Source organism: Vicugna pacos, chromosome 1, assembly GCF_048564905.1.
Source record: "Vicugna pacos chromosome 1, VicPac4, whole genome shotgun sequence".
NCBI classification, from domain to species: Eukaryota; Metazoa; Chordata; class Mammalia; order Artiodactyla; family Camelidae; genus Vicugna; species Vicugna pacos.
Window position 1 is genome coordinate 72915030 of NC_132987.1, and position 22393 is coordinate 72937422.

General features: G+C 36.5%; 1 protein-coding gene across 4 annotated transcripts in view; it reads right to left on the reverse strand.

The window, feature by feature from the left end:
* The window catches only part of GRAMD1C (GRAM domain containing 1C), an 87117-nt gene that overhangs the window by 23670 nt on the left and 41054 nt on the right, over positions 1-22393 (reverse strand). For 3 of the 4 annotated variants that reach the window (XM_072965007.1, XM_072965000.1, XM_072965013.1), the window contains 3 exons: positions 10452-10570; positions 7445-7577; positions 4223-4382 (listed from right to left, as the gene is read on the reverse strand). In XM_072965007.1, the coding sequence (XP_072821108.1) occupies positions 4223-4382; positions 7445-7577; positions 10452-10570 (412 nt within the window). Of the gene's footprint in view, positions 1-4222; positions 4383-7444; positions 7578-10451; positions 10571-13044; positions 13404-22393 lie in introns of those variants that run through there. The other variant, XM_006211343.4, reaches the window with a different exon arrangement.

The window sequence follows — 22393 nt, forward strand, 5'->3', positions numbered from 1 at the left end:
TCTCAGATACTCTGAACTCCTCCCCCAAACTGGGCAAATACTTAATAAGTTCAGAAAAGCCTATCAGCAACAACCCTCTAGAAAAATAAGGTTCTGTAGCTCATTCTGTGAGTCATTATATATCAAAGCTTTAAGTTAGTAATACGGTTTAACAGATTAGAACACAAGGCTTAGCATTTTGTTCAGGAGCTGGAAGCCAAGAACCTATTTCTGCAAGTACAGAAATATCCCTAAAAAGCGTACCCTTCCATCTTTGTGGGTTCTATACTGCCCAGTGTAGCATAAGAACATTAAAAAAAGAAGCAGCCAGTCAAAGCAGATCCTAGGCTAACTTCCCCTCTCTGGGCTTCAGTTAAACTCCACACAAAGGGACTGCGCTAGGAGTTACTTCAGCACTCTCCATGAGGCAGTTCCCGATGCTCTGCTCTGTGAGTCCTCTCAGGGACATGTGGGTCTAGAGCGAATCTCTACATCAAAATAGTCCAGAGATCACAGTCTATGGGTGGTAGAAAGAAAAGAGAGAGATCCTCTTATTTTTTTACTCTGCCTGCTCACTATGGTACATCCAAGTACTATCATTTTAAATAAAATGATGTTCAGTTTAAAATAGTCTGCCATCGAGACACGAAGCAAGACACTGTGGAAAACAGTATGGAGATTCCTCAAAAGACTAGGAATAGACTTACCCTATGACCCAGGAATCCCGCTCCTGGGCATATATCCAGAAGGAACCCTACTTCGAAATGACACCTGCACCCCAATGTTCATAGCAGCACTATTTACAATAGCCAAGACATAGAAATAGCCCAAATGTCCATCAACAGATGACTGAGTAAAGAAGATGTGGTGTATTTACACGATGGAATACTATTCAGCCATAAAAACCAACAACGTAATGCCGTCTGCAGCGACATGGATGCTCCTGGAGAATGTCAGTCTAAGTGAAGCCAGAAAGAGAAAGAAAAATACCTTATGAGATCACTCATATGAAGAATCTAAAAAAAAAAGAAACATAAATACAAAACAGAAACAGACTCACAGACATAGAATACAAACTTGTGGTTGCCAAGGGGGTGGGGGGCGGGAAGGGACAGACTGGGATTTTAAAATGCAGAATAGATAAACAAGATTATACTGTACAGCACAGGGAGATATATTCAAGATCTTGTGGTAGCTCATAGCAGAAAAAAAAGTGACAATGAATATATATATGTTCGTGCATAACTGAAAAACTGTGCTCTACACTAGAATTTGACACAACATTGTAAAATGACTATCACTCAATAAAAAAATGTAAAAAAAAAGTGAATGACAAAAAAAAAATAAAATAAAATAGTCTGCCATCTACCTAGTTCCCTCTAAATCCACATACACACGTCCAGAATTCCTAGGATGGTTTACTTCTTCTGACTTTTCCCACTGTCTCCCCAGTTCATTGACATCAAGTGTCTTCAGAACCTCACAACATTCAGAAGGTAAAAATTAGATTCATTGTAACATCCACTTAATATGATAAGCCTGAGATTTTGGAACCTGCTTAGGAAAAGCAATAGGAGAGTTCGATTGCTTAGCTAATGATAATCTAAGAAGGAAAAAAAAGTCTCCTTATACACCTTTAAGAAAGCCTCCACAAATAGAAGGCTGAATGTTACATGGGAGGTCTTACTACTGCAAAGCCAAAGGGGTGCCAACAAGGAGCAAAATGTGATTGGGGCTCATATGCAACACAGAAACCACGTTGCTACTGCTCTTTATTTCTAGATTTAGACAACAGCTTATATGAGTTTTAATGTTAACTTTTAAGTAACTTATCATTGATGTTAATTTTATAGATACTCAGTAAAGAAACTAAGGATTTTTTTTAAGGACCATTCTTATAAAAGAGAAGGTGAGGGGGAAACAAATTCTTTGTTTTGGTGTCACTTACGTGTCTGGCCACTGGGTGCCAGAGCAGATCTTCCTATGGTTAGAGACTCAGCCAGGCAGGGGATAACTAATTCACACCTGCTGCATATCAGCGGCCAGGACGCTAAGAGCGGCTAGTCATTCACGGTGCTCAAGCCTTCTAAAAAAACTTCCTCTCAACTATCTTTTCAAAAGAACTCAAAAACTGTCTTCTTAATGCATTCTATGATTTTTAGGAACTATTCAATTTTTTTTTCTGTTTTTGAGAGTGTGGATTTGGTTTCCATCAAAGATACTTCAGTATTCCCAAACCAAAGTTGAACCTGATTTGGATTTGATTTTAGACTTGGACTTGATTTGGATTTGATTTAGATTTGACTTGGATTTAGTTTTGGTTTTCACAGATTTGGTTTTCACTAATAGTAACAAACAGACATCAGGGGTTCCCAAACCAGATCTAAGCTGAACAGTAAGTGGACTAGCAAGTACAATCATGTCGGACAGGTCCAAACCACAATAAGTCCCTATTACTAATACTCTGGTAGAAATATTAAAATAACATGCTGGTACAAAAGCAGGTACAGCAAAACTCCACTGGCATTGTTCCCTTTCCTGAAATTTGAATGTAGTCAGTCACTGCCCTGGTTCTTGATCTTTCCCATTGTCTCCTCACTTCACTGACTTCAATGTCAATAATCTAACAGCTAAAAAAAAAAAAAGATTCCTTAAAATGTCCATTTGATAAGCATGATAAGCCCCAGGCAACTGGTTCTAACTTAGAGAAAGTAAAAAAAACATGATTTGAAACTCTCTCTCTCTTTTGTGGTTAAAGAAAATAGTAAAATTATAGTGTTACACTATGCAGATTTTTATGAAGATTTGTCTCCTCTGGCAAAGTAAACAAAAGCAAAAATAAACAAATGGGACTACATCAAACTAAAAAGCTTTTTCCACAGCCAAGGAAACTATAATCCAAAAGAAAAGGTCGCCTACTGAATGGGAGAAGATAATTGCAAACAATACATCCGATAAGGGATTAATATTCAAAATATACAAAGAACTCATACTATTCAACAGCAAAAAACCCCACCCGATTAAAAAAATGGACAGAAGGCCTGAATAGACATTTTTCCAGAGAAAATATACTGATGGCCAACAGGCACATGAAAACATCACTAATCATCAGGGAAACACAAAGCAAAACCACAATGAGGTACCACCTCACACCTGTCAGAATGGCTATTATCAAAAAGACAGCAAAAGGGGGAGAGTATAGCTCAGTGGTAGAGTGTATGCCTAGCATGCATGAGGTGCTGGGTTCAATCCCCAGTACCTCCATTAAATAAATAAATAAGTAAATAAATAAATAAATCTAATTACCCCCCCCAAAAAAAGGATTAAAAAAGATAGACAGCAAATAACAAGTGTTGATGAGGATGTGGAGAAAAGGAAACCCCGTGTACTGTTGGTGATAATGTAAACTAGTACAGTCACTATGGAAAATAGCATGTAGGTTCCTCAAAAAATTAAAAATACAACTACCATACAATCCAGCAATTCTACTCCTGGGTATTTATCCAAAGAAAACAAAAAGACTAATTCAAAAAGATTATATGATACGTACCCCACTATGTTCACTGCAGCATTACTTACAATAGCCAAGATATGGAAGCAACCTAAGTGCCCATTAACTGATAAATGGATAAAGAAAATGCACATATATATACATTTTATATATATATATAATGGAATATTACTGAACCACAAAAAAGAATGAAATCTAGACATTTTGACAACATGGATGGACCTAGAGGGTATTATGCTAAGTGAAAGAAGTCAGAGAGAGAAAGATAAATACTGTATAATTTCACTTATATGAGGAATGTAAAAAACAAAATGATGAACAAACACAACTAAACAGAAACAGAATTCATAGATACAGAGAACAAACAGGTGACTGCCAGAGGGGAAGGGCATGGGAGAGGAGAAAAGCAGGTTAGGGAGATTAAGAGGTACAAAGGAAAAAAAGTTTGCTTGTCCATTGCTACTGCTCCATCTCCACTGACTTCAGGTTTGGAATGTTAAAAGTTAACTGTGATGAAGATTTTCAAATTCCAGGCTTCTGAAAAGTAGAAATGACGGGTTAGATTTAGCAGCCCTTTTTCCCTATTTCCTGTTAACTTCCATCCTTCTTTGGTTCTTTATAGAGTGAGATTGTATTTAACGCAACTAAAGTCTCAAGCTGCACACACATAAGACATAAACATTAAAAGATGTAACTTAAATTTTACTAAAGGTTAAATAAGAAATTCTTTACCTTCATCAAAAGAATCTGAAGTGCTGCTTTTGTCTAAAGAAAGATACTCATTTTTATTCACATCCAGTGATTTTGACGGCACTCTACTTAACCTCTTCTCTGAAGTTAGTGAAGGACTCTTGGTCTGTTTTTCACTTTGGGGTTCCTCTTTCCCTAATCCCTAAAAGGCAAACAGTGAGATCTTAAATAATAAAGACACTTTGAAATACTGCTCTTTGAAAAATTTGTCTGCTATGTTTGCATTAAATTTCCAATTCAATTCATAAAATATTGATAGATAGTATAGACCATTCTAAAGTCATCTTCTTACACATTATTGAACAGCAAATGTATGAAGAACATCATACAGAAAGAACTCACAGTTAACAACATGTGACTCATGTAAGTCAAAGGGAAAGGGGACAGAGTTAAAAATAACAGAACAGTCAGTTCTTTGGAGTGCACTAGGGAGAGGAGTCAAACCCAGTTAGTTCCCCAGACAATACCTGCCCCATCATTTCAGAGGAGAGAACTCACCCATCTCTCAAGACCAGTAACTAAAGGGGAAAGGAAAAGAAAATAGAGAGATAAAAGTCACATAAGAGTACAGTGTGGGAGAGAGAATTAAAAGGGAAAATTAATTTCACAGCAAACTCAAGAACACAGTTGCTTTGCTGTTAAGGGACTAAAGAATTGGGCATCAAAATATATTCAATATATAATGTTATCCATACTATCTGGAAATGGTTTAATAAAGATATGTCATTTCTATAATAAATTTAATGTTAGGCTTTAAAGTATGAATGCTATTGCTGTGTTAGTATTCAAGTAGAAAAGAATACTATTATAATTAGGCTTAACAGAACAGTGTGAAAAATATACACTACACAGCAATGTACTTTCTTGTACTGCCTGTGTATAAGCAGATGAAAGAGAGCAAAAACATATATGTAATCTTTATACTCCCTGCCCCAAGAGATCTTGAGCAGCACTGAACAACCGAAGCAGCTCTAGAGAGGATATCAGTTTCCACTGGCCACCGAGAAAGCAGAATAACAACTGGGACCCAGGGCGCAATTTATTAAAGGATTATACTATCCTAGTCAGAGGACTGATTTTTTCAAGCAGAGATTATTGCTAAAATCAAGTCTTGATTTATCTGGGATTTCCACATTACAAGGCAACATGCTTATTTAGCTGACCCAGGGCCTCTTTAGATGCTAAGCAGAGTAAGTTTCCACACATATTTCTCTTGTTTCTAATTAAGATACAGTTCCTATTGTAAAGAGCATGGACAGATACAGGAGAAGTAACAGTCACTATCTTTGAACAGCTGGCATCTGGACAATTTTTCTTTCTTTGTATACTTTTCTACATTTCCTGAATTTTCACAAAGCCTACTTATTTTATAACTTGAGAGAAACTTATTTTCTTCTTCAAAAAATGTTATTTCTAACTTTTTATTATTTACAACCTTGTTGTAAGTAAAAATGAAACAAAATAAGTGACATATGATATTTACGACATCTGAGAATCTTCCCTTACTGCTCTTGAATGCAAAAGGAAGGAAAGGACCAAATCTCTATATTATTTCTATTTCCCAACCTGAAAACATCACGCTAAACATCAATGAATGTATAATCAATCTTAAAACATTAAATTACTCCTCTACATTCCATTCCCTTTCCTTAGAGAAAATATGACTTCCTTTAGGGACAAAACTAGAAGGAAGAACCAACAGGCTGACTATCCCAAGAGTGGGTACAGAAGACATTGTCAAAGAAGCTCTATGAAGGACTCAAGAAATCAGTTCTCAAAGTCAAACTTTTGTAGAAGAATGAGAGGACTGCAAGAGATCCCTTGTCCTGTTACCACCCCAAAATTGAGTGGTTTGGTCTTCTCAGTAGGAATGTATAAAGGGATTAGCATTCAGAATCACCTCCCTTGCACCAACAGTAAGTTTCTAAGGGTATCTTGAAGTTTTACATGAAATCTACAACACAAAATTCAACTGAGATAGATGCTTGATTGTTAAGTTGATAATCTGGTGGGCTTTCACATAAATATATTCTGTTTCAATGTCTTCCCAACATTATTTTCACAGAAGACACTGGGAGCTCCATGAGAGATGGTAGAAAAGGTCCAGTGCTGGCCACACACAGATTCACCTTCCATTATAATCTGCTTATGGTCACTGAATACTTAATATGTACTAGGGGCTGTTCAAAGCACTTTCACATGTATCAATTCATTTAATCTTTATTTTAAAAAAACCTCCATGGAGTATTAGTGTCCTCATAGTTAAGAAAACAAAGGCATAGAAGGTTAAGCAGAGGTAGAATCTGAAGCCAATGCTCTGATCTAAACCAAGAAATTCAACATTGGCCCCAAACTTGCATCCCTAGTCAGAAGAACAAAAGCTGCACACTCTTGGCCCTCATGTGGTCTCTAAGTACCACTCTTCACTAAGAACTGTGGTTCATTAGGAGAATGGCTGATGCTAAGTCTGGGACAGAAGTGTACAAATTGTGCCTGTGACACATTATTGTACCAGAAAGAAAGGAAGCCATCAAAGATTACTGATCATTCCAAAAGGACAAAGGAGCCAACCTGAAGGGGCTCCTACTGGCAGAGGGGAAAAGCTGAGTATAAATGATGATGATGATGATGATAATAATAATAATAATAATAATAATAATAATAATAATATAATGACTTCAAGCGATAGAAACTCACCAAAATAAAAAAGTTAATGGGCTTATATTAATGCTTGAAAAAAATAAAGGAAGAAACTAATTATGAAACCCAGTAATTAAGTGGACGTGCCTGCCTTAGTCTTCACCTTAACAAGCGTCTGTTGTTACTCAAGCATGCTGCTAAGGGTTCTCATCTCCCCTTCAACACAGATTCTTTCCAGTATACACTCTACCTACTCAGAGAAAAATTCTGCTAATTACAACTTTCTCTACCCTATTATATTTTTAATGGTGTCTATCCGCCTTACAGACTGATGCTCAGGGACCTGTCTGGTAACTCTGAACCATATCCAATTCCGAACAGAACCACATCTCATTCCCATATAACCTCTGCTATTTACAGGCTTAAAACTGTTCACTTAAAATACCGGAGCAGTCTGACATCTTAAGTTTTTAAACATTTTGTATATTGCGTTTTTATTTGATCTTCCATTATGATGAACATATGGCAGTATTAGATTTTAAAAAGGATATCATGCACTCTAACCCCTTTCGGTGGATTTCCATCGATTGACTCTGTTTCTGAAACCCGACTAATTGATTCACGGGTAAAACTGATTGACTTGGATAGTTTTTCATCTCTCTCTCCACAGTCATCCAAGCTGCTTCTTCCTGGACTTCTGTAAGAAACACACCATAGAAACATAAACAAGGTCACTGCCACGCAAATGACTGATGTAGCCTCCTCATCGAGGTCCTTTTCTGTAATAAAGCATTTTGACAACAAACGTTTTTTGTAATGTAACAAACAAGCTTCTACTTATAACAAAGCTATCTTCTTAAATCCCATGCAAATTGACTTCATTGCAAAAAATAATACATGCTCATATAAGATTTTATAAGCTTCAGAAACCATTAAAAATTAACCAAATACAAGTGGCCATAACAGCAACTAAAAATGAACATTGCTTGTTTAAATTTTAGTTGTGGACAATGAAGAATCTTCAAAAGGTGCAGGGTAGATATTTGAACTGGATGCCAAGCAGCACCAGAAGGCACTTTTAGATCTCCTTCCTTGGGATTCAGTCCCAGCTGCCATAGCAAATACCTCCCAGAAGTGGAAGCTCTTAACGTCTGAGCACAGAGCCCATTCACATTTCATGCCTCCCTTCTTGCTCTTCTCATTCTTACAAACAGAAATTCCTAAGGCTGAAGAAACAGCTTTCAAGTAGTTATAGGGACAAGTCTATAATAAATGTCTTGGGAACTGCTTTTCCTCTTTCAAGGAGAAGAAAAAAGTATATTAAATAATAAAGAAGCACAATGGATCTAATTTCCAGTGTTCAACTCTACTGAGCAATTATTATTCCCATGCAATCACTGCTACATTTAGACTTAAAGCTCTTCTAAAATAAAGTAACAGCCTGACATCTTAAGCCATATTATCCTGAGGAAGAAACAGAAAAGCTAAAAAAGCCTCTCAACTCTATTCTTCTCCAGCCAAAGTCACTCCTGGTCAGGCAGAATGGCAGGACTCTGAGGGAATCAAACAAACAAACAAACAAACAAACAAACAAACCCAACTCCTAAACCAACTAGACCACTAGCCGTGTGTCTGAACTTGAGGATTTTATGGAGAAATAAAGAAAAAAGGAGGAAGGAGACTGAAGGGAAGATTGAAAATGAAGAGAAAGAAGATGGAGGCGCTGGGGAAGTAAAGGTTTGAGACACATGTTTCTCTCAGAGGTTGGAAGAATGGGGGAAAGAGCAGAAGAGGGAGCGAGGATCCTGCACACTTTTTCCTTTTCTTTTCTTTTTTTCTTTTTTTCTTTTTTTTTTTTTTTTTTTTTGGTGAGGAGAGAAGTAATTAGGCTTACTTTTTTTTTTTTTTTAATTTAATAGAGGTACTGGGGACTGAACCCAGGACCTCAGGCATGCTAAGCACACACTCTACCACTGAGCTATACCCTGCCCCCTGCACACCTTTTCTTAGAGAACATTCAGTCACCAAGAGAAAAGCTGGACATTGGAGTGTGTAGAGCAGTTGATCAAAAATATTTATTCTTTCTGTTTTCAAAGACTAGAAACTTTTCAAGTCAGCAAGGACCTTGGAGATCATCCAGATTAACTGCCTCCTTCCACAGATGAATAAAGTGAGGATCAGAAAGGTTAAGCAATTTGCCTGAGGTTGCTCAGCTACTTGGTGGCAAACTCCAGACTAGAATCCAGATCTTCTTTACAAAAATGTTAGGTTCTCTGCATTATGTCAATTGCTTTTCTACCCAACTCCAGTACCTGAGAGAGACTAGTAAACTTTACAAGGAGAGCAGTACAATTGAAATTTTTAACTTTAGAGAAAACTAATAAAATATGCATGTGCAACTGTGTAAAAAAGACTGTAAAATATTAATGCTGAACTGACACAATATAAATAGGATAATAGGATCAGCATAGCTAGAGAACTACCTAGACAGAGAAAAATTTTTGTACACACATGGAAACTTCAAAAGATTTCCATTTTAAGATTTACTTGCCACAGAATTTTTTAATAAATAATTTACATAATTTTCATTAAGATATAATTCATATACCATAAAATTCACCCTATTTAAAGTGTACAGTACAGTGGTTTACAGAGTTGTGCAGCCACCACTACTGTTTAATTTTAGAACATTTTCATCGCCCCAAAAGAAACCCCATGCCCAACAGCAGTCACTCCTGGACCCTGGCCAACACTATGCTACTTTCTATCTCTATGGATAATACTGATTCTGGACTCCATTTCGTAACAGTGGAATCACACAATATATGGTCTTTGGTGGCTGGCTCCTTTCACTCAGCTAATGTTTGCTATAGAACTGTAGTGTATTATCCTTAGCTGTTTTTATTGTTATGACCTCAATTACCACTGGACAAAATGCACTTTTATTTGTACAGGTTAATAAAAATGTCCACTCTTCCAAATGAATTCCCATCAGTCAAAAATAATCTCTCTCTGCTCTAAATTTTTCTGACATTATCTATTGCTCTTTTTGGCCCTTGTCATTTTCAACAATTATTATCACAATTATTTGCACTCCCTGTAGTGCTGTAAGCTCCTTTCATTAATGCTCTCAATATTTATTGAGTGCCAATTACATGACAAGCAATATGCTAGGGTATCATTGAGAAAAAGTCGTATTATCTTTGTATTCCTCTAAATACCGACCAGCTAATTTACTTTATTGTTATTTATAAGTGCAGAGATTTCACTAGGTACTTCTCCAGATCCTTAGTAAAAAGATTTGCTAACATCAAGCTTTAAGCAAATCCTAGGTGACAAATGTTACAAAGTTAACATTTCCTCATATGACCTGAATTTGCTTGCCAATTTAGCAAACTATTTTCTGTCCTCACCTTTCACTCATTCCACTACGGAGAACCAGAGAACCGAGAGGCAAATTTCACCCAAGGGTGAATAAATAATTTGAAAGTCTCAATTAGTAAAATCTAAAATAAATCTGCTTTGATTAATAATAAATAAAATTTTAACATTTCAAAACGTTCTGCGGTACCTTGGCTGCACATTATCCTCAATCGATAGGGACAAGTTCTCCATCTCTTCAGCATTTAGGCCTAGCTCAGTGCCATAGTTCTGCTGGAGCAGCTGCCAGAATTCCTGTCTGGTCAGGCTCTAGAACGACAGAAAAGTCACACTGACCATCGGGAAACAACATAGTATATAACACAGTGAAGTCAAAATGACCCGTCGTGCAGCAACTGGTGTGTGGCTTTGGTCGTTACTTGACTTTTCTAGACATCAGTTTTCCGTATCTATAAAAAGCGAGCTAACAAAACCTATCTGGCATAGCCGATACTGAGAATACGTAAATGGTGATTTTAAAGTATGTAATAGAGTAACTACTGTCAATGTGAGGTTAAGACTTAAAATTTCCTTTCCATAAAATATTTTGTTCGTAGTTCCTGGCAACTACTAATCTGCAATTTAAATCCTGCAAGCCAATCAGTCTACCATGACCACTGGGTCACCATTCAGAGTTCTAATCATCAATTCAGAACCCCTCTTCTTAATCCATAATGTATCTGAATATTTTAACTCCAGTTAAAACCTCATACATCAATAAACTTTAAATTACATTTTTCTAAAATATAAAATGCAAGAGGCTAGAATTCAGAATATTTCTTTTGATTTACCTTTAATAAAGTTCAGCTTGTCTTTCTTTGTAGGTATCATATCACTATTAAATTATCTAATTCAGAAAACTCGTGTGTTATAAAGCAAAACAAAAACAATAATAGTATGATAACCATCGGTCTGATTCTTAGAAACATTTAGATGGTTAACACATGATTAAGCAAGGTAGAGGTAGGCAGCATAACACTTGAAGCAACCATTGGCAAGATTCTTTACCTCTCTCATTCATTCAACAGACATTTATTCAGCACCTACCAAATGTGTCCCACTGCAGTAGATGCCAAGGAGGATAAAAATGATGTACTACTTGCTCTCAAACAACTTACAGCTGAAGAAACGTGAGAGACTTTTAAGTAAAAATTAAATATGACAAACTATAACATTATTATGTACTAAAGTACAGTGGAATCAACATGATATAGAAGTCTAAAGGAAAGAAATATCACTGTGGATTAGGGTGGTCAGATAAGGCTTCACATTAGAGAAGGGTCTTCAGCTGAGCTGAAGAAAGGACATGAATGCAGGAAATGGAGAAATGAAGAAATTTCAGGAGAGGGAACCTACATAAAAATACAGAATAAATACATGAAAAATATAAATAATATTTGTTTGGAAGTCAATGAGTAGTTTATCAGCCTAACTGGAGTAAAATTTTAAGTGGGGAAATAGTTGGAACAAATATAGAGAGATTTTACGGGGCTAAAACATACAGATGCCTTGAATTCCTCCCCAATACTCCCCGCGATAAGTACCACACTTCCTTTTATCTTTCTCCTTGTTTGTCCTCTCTGTCTAGTAGTTATGGTATCTTTGTCTGTTACATTACACTATGCGACCTTCATTATTACATTTCATGGAAACTCAAAGATATTCGGAAGAAAATTCCTGCACTTTAGACTACTAGTTCTCAAATTCCTAGGATCCACAACAGTAGTTGATGAAACTTTAGATATTATTATAAGCATTTCAAAAAGTCAAAAATATCCAAACAGTTACCTACAATAGTTATTCAAGCTAAGTAAAATGTCAGGCCTCTTTGTTTGGGGCTGAATTATATTAATCTAGAGTGGTTATCTCAGGCTTAATAAACAATAATATTCTAACATTTTATTATTTAATATACACCACTTATTTGGTGGACAAAAAAGTCTTTTGAAGAATACTGTTCATAGAAAAAAAACTTTAAAAATCACTAGTGGTAGAGAAAGTTAAGGAACCACTGTCCTCGACCCTGAAGGTACACCCCCAGACATTTCTTTTCTGATTCCCACTCAGCAAGAGCCATTTGTGAGCTTTTTTTTTTCCACAGTAGCAGTTAGCTCATACTAATAATTAACTCAATATTCCAAAGACATTATCTTTGAAGTACTTTTAGTGTCACAAGTGGATGGTTAACTTTATAAAGAGAAACAAGCAATATTTCAATATACTTGTGGAAGATTAATCTTTTATAAAAACTATTCTGAAATAATAGGTATCAAACTATTCCAAAAACAAACTAAAGCAAGTATATGGACAAAGATAAACACTGAGACAGCTTACCTAAGAGTGAAAGAAATAAAGCTTTTAAGTAAAATAGTAATAACAAAAATACAATTTTATTTGACTATGTAAATAAATGTCTTAAATATTATCAAAAAGCTCTCGGAGGTTAATAGCAGAGTAATTTCATTATACTTTTAAATCTATTAATTAAATATAAATAATGTTAATGGTAAACAAAATAGAACCCATTTAATTCAGAATCTTATAGATTTGCTAATTTGTAAAAATGAACTTTTCTACAAAATTGGCAAAGTGACAAAAATGGTCATTTACAGTCATGCTGAACATTTAAACATTAAAATATATACCGAGACTGATATCCACAATTCTTCAATATTCACCAGCAGAGCCAAGGTTAAGAAACCATAAGAAACAACCTAAATTTTAAACAAAGACTGAACACTTACCTGCAAACAGCGGGAGGGAGGCCCCCCCCGTTCAGCCTGATGAGCACTTGAACAAAATAAAGACAATCAAGCAGTAATCAGATAAGGCTTAAAAGTCAGATCAGCGTCTGGCCCAGAAAGCTTTGTATTCTAAGCACGCTTGAAGTCTTTATCTGCAGCAGAGTTCCAAACATTTAATGACAACTATGTAGAATCACTGCTTCAATCTTCTAGTTTTATTATGAGAAGCTTTTCCTTATAAAAGGCTAGTTCTATTATAATTTAAAGCACATTATTTGTCACTTCCTGGTTTGTAGTATCAGCACTCTTTCCAAGGCTGCCAGACAGAATGCAGAATTGGAAGTTACACCTCGCTCTACAGGTTCCTAAGCCACTCCTACTAGAACAGGGTAGGTAAACAGGGCTTTATTAAAGGGACAGTATCCAATTTTTGCTGTTCTACACATCAATTAGAAAAAATAAAATGCAAATGAAAATATCTTGCTTATACTCAATTATGTAAATTGCATACTGCAATACTATTTTAACCTCGTTTTTTAAATTAAATATATTAAGGGTAAAATTTTCTTTTCCATGCTAATACTTCCTATTTCATTCTGGCAATGTCATCATTTCTTCATTTACCACTTCTTCAGTGCTGGCATCCTCATCAGATGCCTGTATTAACCCTTTACAACGATCAAGGACTGCATCTCTTGAGTACCGGAAATGGAACATCAAGAAATGGCAGGAAGAACCAGCTGTTCAGGTGGAGCAATTCCAATAAGCATTCAGCATATTTTTCATCATTGAAAAGTTTACATCTTGATTATTCAATAATTCTTTCCTTTACAAATACTTTTTTACTTTATTCAGAATAACTTCCTGGCAGGGACCTGGACTATAATAAACACTGAGGAGAGTCCCATCTATCAGTTCTAATTTATTTCCCAGAAGAAAAATCTTCCTCTAAATAAAACATTAAATCTTGCCCTAATTTCTACCTAGCTGTTCCATTTAATTCAGTAAGGTGTATAGATAAGTCAAATGCTACTTGATGCACTGCAAGGATCAACCTTCTGGGGGAGGGGAAGGGTTGTTAAAACCTAATCATTTCATACAACAGCAGAATGAGGGACCAGAGTGACCCTGAAGGATACCACTTGCTCAAACTGAAGAGAGCACACGAGGGGGCTAGGTTCTACTCCCTAAAAACCAGTGCTTTTGACATATTATAGCAGTTCTCACTGACCGAAACCATAGATAGGTATCCTCACTCTACTATGGTAACCAAATAGCTGTGAGAAAAATATACATTAACTCTACTGTAAATGATTTTATATACTTCTGCTAAATATAAAAATCCCTTATAGTCAACCACTGGATAGAGAGCAGTACTAAGCTTAGTAGGTTTAAGAGGGAAAATAGAACCTAAGACTGGGCCCCACGAGAGCCTGGCACGCAAAGGCTGAGTAGGAAACAAGTGCCCAGCAAAAAAAAAAACAAGGGAAATATCTGAAAGGTGGAGGCCAGTTCAGAAAGAATGATATGGAAATCAAGGGAAGAAGGTGTTTCAAAATAGAGCATGCGGTGGTGTGAGATGCTGCTGAAATAGCCAAGATGAGCTCATGGATGGCAAATGCAAGTGTGCAGAGGAGTGAAGCAGCGCCTGGGTGACTAGGGGGACACAGGGAGGGAGAAGGAAAGAGTCCATGGGGGAGGGGCAGCAGCCAGGTCATGAAGAGCCTGTATGTCACGCTAAAGAACACGGAGTCCACAGTGTCAAAATATAAAAAGCCACCTTCTAGTTTCACACTGAAAAGTAACAAGTTCAGAAATGTGTCCTAAAAGATACACTTTTAAAATTACTATTACTTTGGAAACAACCAAAAGGACAGATGAGAGTATTAAAAAGAGATCTTTAACACAAAGAAGTATATTCTATAGCTTATAATAAACTATAATGAAAAATATGAAAAAGAGTATTTATTGTAGAACTGAATCATTATGCTGTCTACCAGGAACTAACACAATGTTGTAAATCAATTTTTCTTCAATTAAAAAAAAAAGATCTTTTGGAGATTATTATAACGGTTCAAGCTAGAAATGTTGAGAGCTTTAATGACGGACATGGCAAGTTAGCAAAGAAGACATAAGAAACAAGGATGCACCAGGTTTCCGGCTTAGGTGACTGGGCAGGATGAGGCACACTTTGCTGACCAAGGGAAAACAGGTGGAGGGTTCTGCCAACCGGAAAGGTTAAAAAATAGGAAACAATATATATGAATACAAATACTTCTATTTTGCCAGGCTAGTATATAGAAAATGGAACTTAAAATAGTTATCAATGTGCCTTTATTTTTTCCATGTAGGTCTGGCTATTACACTTATTAGATTCATAGCACTACTGGAAAACTTCTAGATTTCCAAGTAATTCCAAAATCACTGGAGAGGGGCATTAGGAAGAGTAAGAGGATTTGATAAGGCTGAGGAGTCTACTGGAGAAGGCTAGATGACAGGCCTCCAAAAGGTCTCAAAGGTGACATAACCTTGATAAATTGACCACTATTTGGAGGAAGGCCTCAGCACTGTCAGCATCCCACAGGAGTACTCAGAGTGGTCAACTTAAACGAGCCACACTCACAGGCTGCATGTACATGCTCCGTAGTAAATACACTAATGCATAGTAGGGAAAAGATCCTTTCTAGATTTCAGATTTCAATCATTCTACCATCCAGGTGCCTGAATACCTTGGAAGTCAGACTGTCACCAGAAATGTGCATGATAAACATGGAGTACAGCACAGGTAGATAGTTTTAAGGGACAATTTACTGTGACACTGGTAGGGCCTGATGACTCATCTCTGTATATTTCTCTAGTGATCAGAGTCTGCCTCTGTGATTGCTTTTCTGTCCTAAGTCCTAAGTTCTCAGCCTAAGTCTGGCCAAGCATCCTCCAGATTGACATATTCTTTCTGTATACATACTAGTACAGTTAATCAACTATTTTAAACTCTTTTAACCCACTTGAGAAATAGGATACCCTTCTGTCATCCTTCAATCAGAGACTCCCAAAATAGAAGTTGGAGTGACATGTAACAGAATTTGGAGAGGGAGGGGTTTGTATACATTGAAAAAGCTCCCCTCATCACCTCATCCCTAGTTCTGACACATGCCCCTTCCTTCTGCCCTTTGGGAATAAGCCTAAAAGCCATTCTGTCTCTTTAAGCTTTATAATTTAAAATGAGCACAGATTTCCGCTCTACCAGGCCCTGGATTTAAATATTCACTTTCAAAATGTACTCTTCAATTTCCATGAAGAGCTAGCTTCCTAGTAGCTCCCATGTACTGGCAAGAAAGACTGCTATTATCTCTCTGAGAGAAAAATAGTGCAAAATGAATAATTTGATTCTGTACACATCCTACCTATATTATTAGTATCAGTAATCCCAAATCTATTAATACAATAATATCACTAGAAACAGAAAAGTATTAATGAGGCTGGAGTAGCATGCTGGGGCCAAATCATACAGTCCCTATATAAAACTTTAAAACTTTATTCCAAGGGTAATGGATATTAAGCAAGAAGCTAATACTAGCAGGCATACATGTTAAAAAAAACAACAAAAAAAAACAATAAATCTGGCTTTAGTATTGTTCAGAGGTCCAAAAACTGTTTCTGTAAGAGACCACAGAGTAAATATTTCAGGCCTTGTGGCCCATTCACTCTCTGTTGCAACTACTCAACTTTGCCACTGCAGTGTGAAAGCAACCACAGACAACACAGAAAGAATGAGCATGGCTGTGTTTCGATAAAATTTTATTAATGGACACTGAAATTTGAATTTCATATAATTGTGTCATGAAGCATAATTGTAAAATCACTTCTACTTTGTGGACCATGCAAAAACAGGTAGCAAGACTGTCTGACCTGGTACAGAACATGGAAGGGGGAGGGGCTTAAATGCAACAAAATAGTGGAGGGATCAAGTAGGGAAGGGCCTAGGGACTCATCTTAAACCAAGGTTCTATACGAAAAAAAGAAAATATCAATTGTTTCTTTCAAAGAACGGAGCTGACACGCTCTTCTGGCCCTACGAATCCCAAATACTCAATGTGCTATCTAGAGAAGGGTGCCAAACTCAACGGTTGTGAACTAAGTGGAAGGGATATCAATTACAGCATGAATGACCACGGTGACAATGAAAACATGTCTAAACATTGAAGACTTACGGCAAGCTAAGCCAAATATCTGAAATAAACTGTTCTTTCTGAAGCAACACATCAGAGGAACCTCATGAATGAAAAAAAAATGTACTTTTAAAAGCATTCTTTGCCAAAAACAAAAAATGAAATGAAATTTTTTTTTAAAAAAAGCATTCTTTTAGATAAACAACAAGGTCCTACTATACAGCACAGGGAACTATATTCGATATTTTATAATAACCTATAATAAAAAAGAATATGAAAAAGAATATGTATACATATGTATATATAACTGAATCACTATGCTGTACACCAGAAATTAACATTGTAAATCAACTTCAACACGTCAATAAAATTAAAAAAAGCATTCTTTTTCAAAGGCATTATATTTGCCTCCAGCTTTTTTTCCTTTTTGTGGATTTATTTTACTGAAGAAACAAATACACGCAAACACACATACCTACACATAGACTTAAAATCACCCTGTTGTATTAATTTTAATGGAATAATCTTTTATCTAGATTAATCTGCTTTGTTTTCAAGGCCCCCTTATGCAAGAAGCAAAAATCAGACATATTTACTTCTACTCTCAAATTCCTTAATTATATCAAAATCCCATAATAAATATAATATTCTAAACTTAAATCCTCTAAAAATACTTTGAATATATGTAAAATTTATTATTCACATTACTTGTCTTACAGAATTTAGTTGGTCTGTATATTTTGTGGATTTTGATTTTTTCCTTCTCTTTTTAAAAATGGTATTACAAAAGATCAAGAAATCTAACCAATGTGGCTTTATTTCTTTAAAAAAAACTGGAAGACAACTGAGACTTGTAAAATTACAAACAATATTGAGACTATACGAAGCATCTAGCACTATGTCTGGCACCTAATACTTCATAACTGAGAGTTACTATTATTGTTATAGATATTAGTAAATTAAAAAATGTTCTTCAAAGATCACTAGGAAGGGTAGTTTTGTTGTTGATTTTATTTTCTAATTCCTTTTCTGGGTGAATTCCACAGAGTTTAAAGTTCCAATTAGGATAATTTTAAAACTGAGATCTCACTTTAAACTTTCATTAAGTTCTGTATAGCACTTAACATATAGTATATGCGTAAATGTGGATTTTTGTCCTACCATAGAGCAGAAATGGTCATCGTTCTATTTATTAAAATGAGAGCACTGCGTCTACTTGAAATAGAATTGCATGTTCAACATTAAAGATAACCAAATAATCCAAAGATCTGAAAGGTAGAACTACCGTAAAAATATTGATACTCCTCTGAACACATCAAGAACATAGCTGACATCAGGAATTTTCCAAAGAGGGTTAGATTTTACTTCCAGTCAGTAGACAGTGTTTATTGGCTATAGTGGCCTCAGGAGAGTCCTGGAATTCCCTCTCTTCCTCCCACTTCAAAGAGTTTTTTTGTTTGTTTGTCTTTTTTCATTAAATTTCAGATCTCAGTTTTCCCCTTGTCTAAGCCTGCACTTTATCACTTCCCTGGAGGTATTTGTTTTCCTGAGGCTGCATCCCAATTTCCTCACGTGCAGTAAGCTCGAAAGTGATTTGGAGAGGCCGCTCTGATCCAGCGTATCACCGAACGTGGGCTGCGGTAGCAGCTCCTTATTAGAATTAAGTAATGCACCCGGGGTATTCCCAGAGCAATCAAAACAACTTGGTGTTTGGGGTAGAGTTAGCCATGTCCCTACGGCAACACTGTAGTTCTCAGCCCTATGCCGGTTAAGAGCAGCCATCTGTAATTATGATGATGCGTCTGAACGCGGCGGGCCTGCAGTTGCGGGGTGGAGGCTTTCCGAAGCGCGACCTGGAAGGGCAGAGTGGGGCTGTCGGGCCGCACACCTCAGTGCAGCGGTTCTGTGCTCTTGCAGTTGGCTGCCAGGCACTGCTGGTCCCGGCACCCGCAGGCCTGCCAGCCTGAGCATCTCCCAGGCCAGGAGCATGGGCATCGGGCTCCGGGGGAGACTGGGCGCCCAAACGCCAAGAAAGACTCAAGGAAGTGGGGGTTGGTCTTGGGGCTGCCCTGCCAGCCTTGTCTGTTACGCAAGGGAGGGAGGAGGGGCTGTGCTTGGCACGCTTCCCCGACACGACCCGCTTCTCTCTTCTATCTCTCCTCCACCTCCCAACTTACAGGTCACTTCGCATCGTGTCCCACTCCTCCTGCCCCTCCACTCCACCCCGACCCTGCACTCCAGGAAAGTGAAAGCATCTGAGCAAAGAACTATTTGAAAGAGCCAAATCTCAGCAGGTTCCCTAAAGTTTGAAAATTGGAAAATTCGTTAGGGCATTCAATCCTAAAATCCCGCAGGCAAAATTCGTCCACTCCAATGAGGGGCTTATCTGGGGAGTGGTGGGGAGAGGTCAAGTTCCCACCAGCGGTGTTTGAGCTCTCACTGCAGAGGAGCCTTTCTTATCAGCTGGAAAGTTCGATTCTTCTCCCAAACCAGTTGCTTCAGTAACAGCTTTATTTAGCTATAACTCACAAACCATAAAATTCACTTTTCTAAAAGCATACAATTCAGTAGTTTTTAGCATATCCTGAGTTGTACAACTATCAGTACTAATTTTAGAATATTTTCATCAACCCAAAAAGATGCCCAAATTCATTAGCAGTCACTCCTCATTCCTCCCTCTCCTGGTCACAAATTTATTTTCAGTTTCTATGAATTTGCCGATTCTGGACATTTAATAAAAATAGAATCATCAAATATGTGTTCTTTGGGGACTGGCTTCTTTCATGTAGCATAATGTTTCAAGGTTTACCCATGTTGTAACATGTAGCAGTACTTCACTCCTTTTTATTGCTGAATACTATTCCATTGTATGACTATACATTTTGTATATCTGTATGTACACTTTCTTCTGTTAATGGACATTGAGGATGTTTCCATTTTTTGGTCACTATAAATAAAGCTATGAATATTTTAGTGCAAGTTGTTGTGTGAACATAAGCTTTCCATTCCCCTGCATAGAAACCTAGAAATGGAATTGCTGGGTCATACGCTAACTCTGTGTTCAACATTTTGAGAGACTACAAAACTGTTTATCAATTTTTTCACTTTTATGATGCGACAGCAATGCATGAGCACTCCAGTTTATTCACATCTTCAACATCTGCTAATCTGTCTTTTTATTTTAGCCATTCCAATGGGTGTGAAGGGGTATCTCATGGTTTTGATTTACATTTCTCTAATAGCAAATGACACTAAGCATCTTCTATGCACTTGGTCATTTGTATAACTTCTTCAGAGAAATTACTATTTAAATCCTTTGCCCATTTTTAATTGGTTATATGTCTTTTTCTTGTTGAGTTGTAAGAGTTCTTTATATATTCTAGACACAAATACCTATCAGATATATAACTTGTACATATTTTCTCTCAATGAGTTAGTTGTCTTTTTCCCTCTTTTAATGGACCCCTTTCAAGCGCAAAATTTTTTAATTTTGATGAAGGCCAATTTATCTTATTTTTTTCTTTTGTCATTTGAGCTTTAATGTCCTATCTAAGAAACCAATGTCTAATCCAAAGGGCTTGAGGATTTACAGCTACAGTTTTTTCTGAGGGTTTTATACTTATAGATCTTGCCCTTAGGTCAATGATCCATTTTCAGTTAATTTTTGTATATAATATGAAGTAGGGGTTAAAATTTATTATTTTGCACGTAGATATCTAGTTATTCTAACACCATTTGGTGAAAAGACTATTCTTTCCCCCATTGAACTGTTTTGGCACCCTTGTCAAAAATCAATGATTGGTTAAGTGTAAGATTTTATCTCTGGAGTCTCATTTCTATGCCATTAACCTGTATATCTAGATTTATGCCAGGAGATACACTGCCTTGATTACTGCAGCTTTGTAGTAAACACTGAAATCAAGAAGTGTAAGTCCTCCAATGTTAGGAACAGAATTGTATCCCCCTAAATGCACATGTTGAAGTTCTAACCCCCAATATGATTATACTTGGAGATGGAGACTTTAAGGAGGAAATTAGGTTAAATGAGGTTGCTGTGGACTGAATTATGCCCCCCCCAATTCATATGTAGAATCCCCAAATCCCAATGTGATGGCATTTGGAGATGGGGCCTCTGGGTTCCAGAACTCTAAGAAAATAACTTTCTGTTGTTTAAGCCACTCTCTGGCATTTTGTTATGGCAACCCTAACAGACTAATTTATCCAACTTTGTTCTTCTTTATTAAGATTTGTTTGCTATTGTGGGTACCTTCTATCGCCATATGAATTTTAGGGTTCGCTTGTCAATTTCTACAAAAATACCAGTTGGAACTCTGGTAGGGATCACACTGAACTGCAGGTCGATTTGGGGAGTACAGCCATCTTAGCAATATTAAGTTTTCCAATCCGTAAGCATGAGATTCTTTTCAGTTACTTAAGTCTAATTTCTTCCAACAATGTTTAGCAGCTTTCAGTGTACATGTATTATACTTCTGTTAAATGTATTCCCAAGTATTTTATTCTTTTTTGGTGTTATTATAAAGAAACTTTTTAAATTTTATTTTCAGTTTTTTTTATTGTGAATATATAGAAATATAACTGATTTCTGTATTTTGGTCATGTATTCTGCAACCTTGCTGAACTTATTAGTTCTAACATGTTTTTATTGGTGCTCTTAGAATTCTATACATACAAAAACATGTCATCTGCCAATGGAGACAATTTTATTTCTTCACTTTTAGTCTGGATGTCTTTTACCTATTTTTCTTGCCTAATTTCTCTGGCTAGAACCTTCAATACAATGTTGAATAGAAGTGGCAAGAAAGAGCATCCTTGTTGTGTTCCTGGCCTTAAGGGGGAAGCATTAGTCTTCCACCATTAAATATGCTAGCTATGAGCTTTATGAGGTTAATGAAACTCCCTGCTAGACCTAATTTGTTTTGTTTTTTAATCATGAAAGGATGATGGGTTTTGTTAAAATTTTTTTCTGTATTGATTGAAATGATCACATGGTGTTTTTATCCTCTATTCTACTAATATAGTGTATTATATTGATTGATTTTCATATGTTGAACAACCTTGTATAAATCATGGCATATAATGTTTCTTGTGTATTGCTGGTTTTGGTTTGCTACTATTTTGTTGAGGATTTTTGTGTCTACATTGAGCATAAATACTGGTCT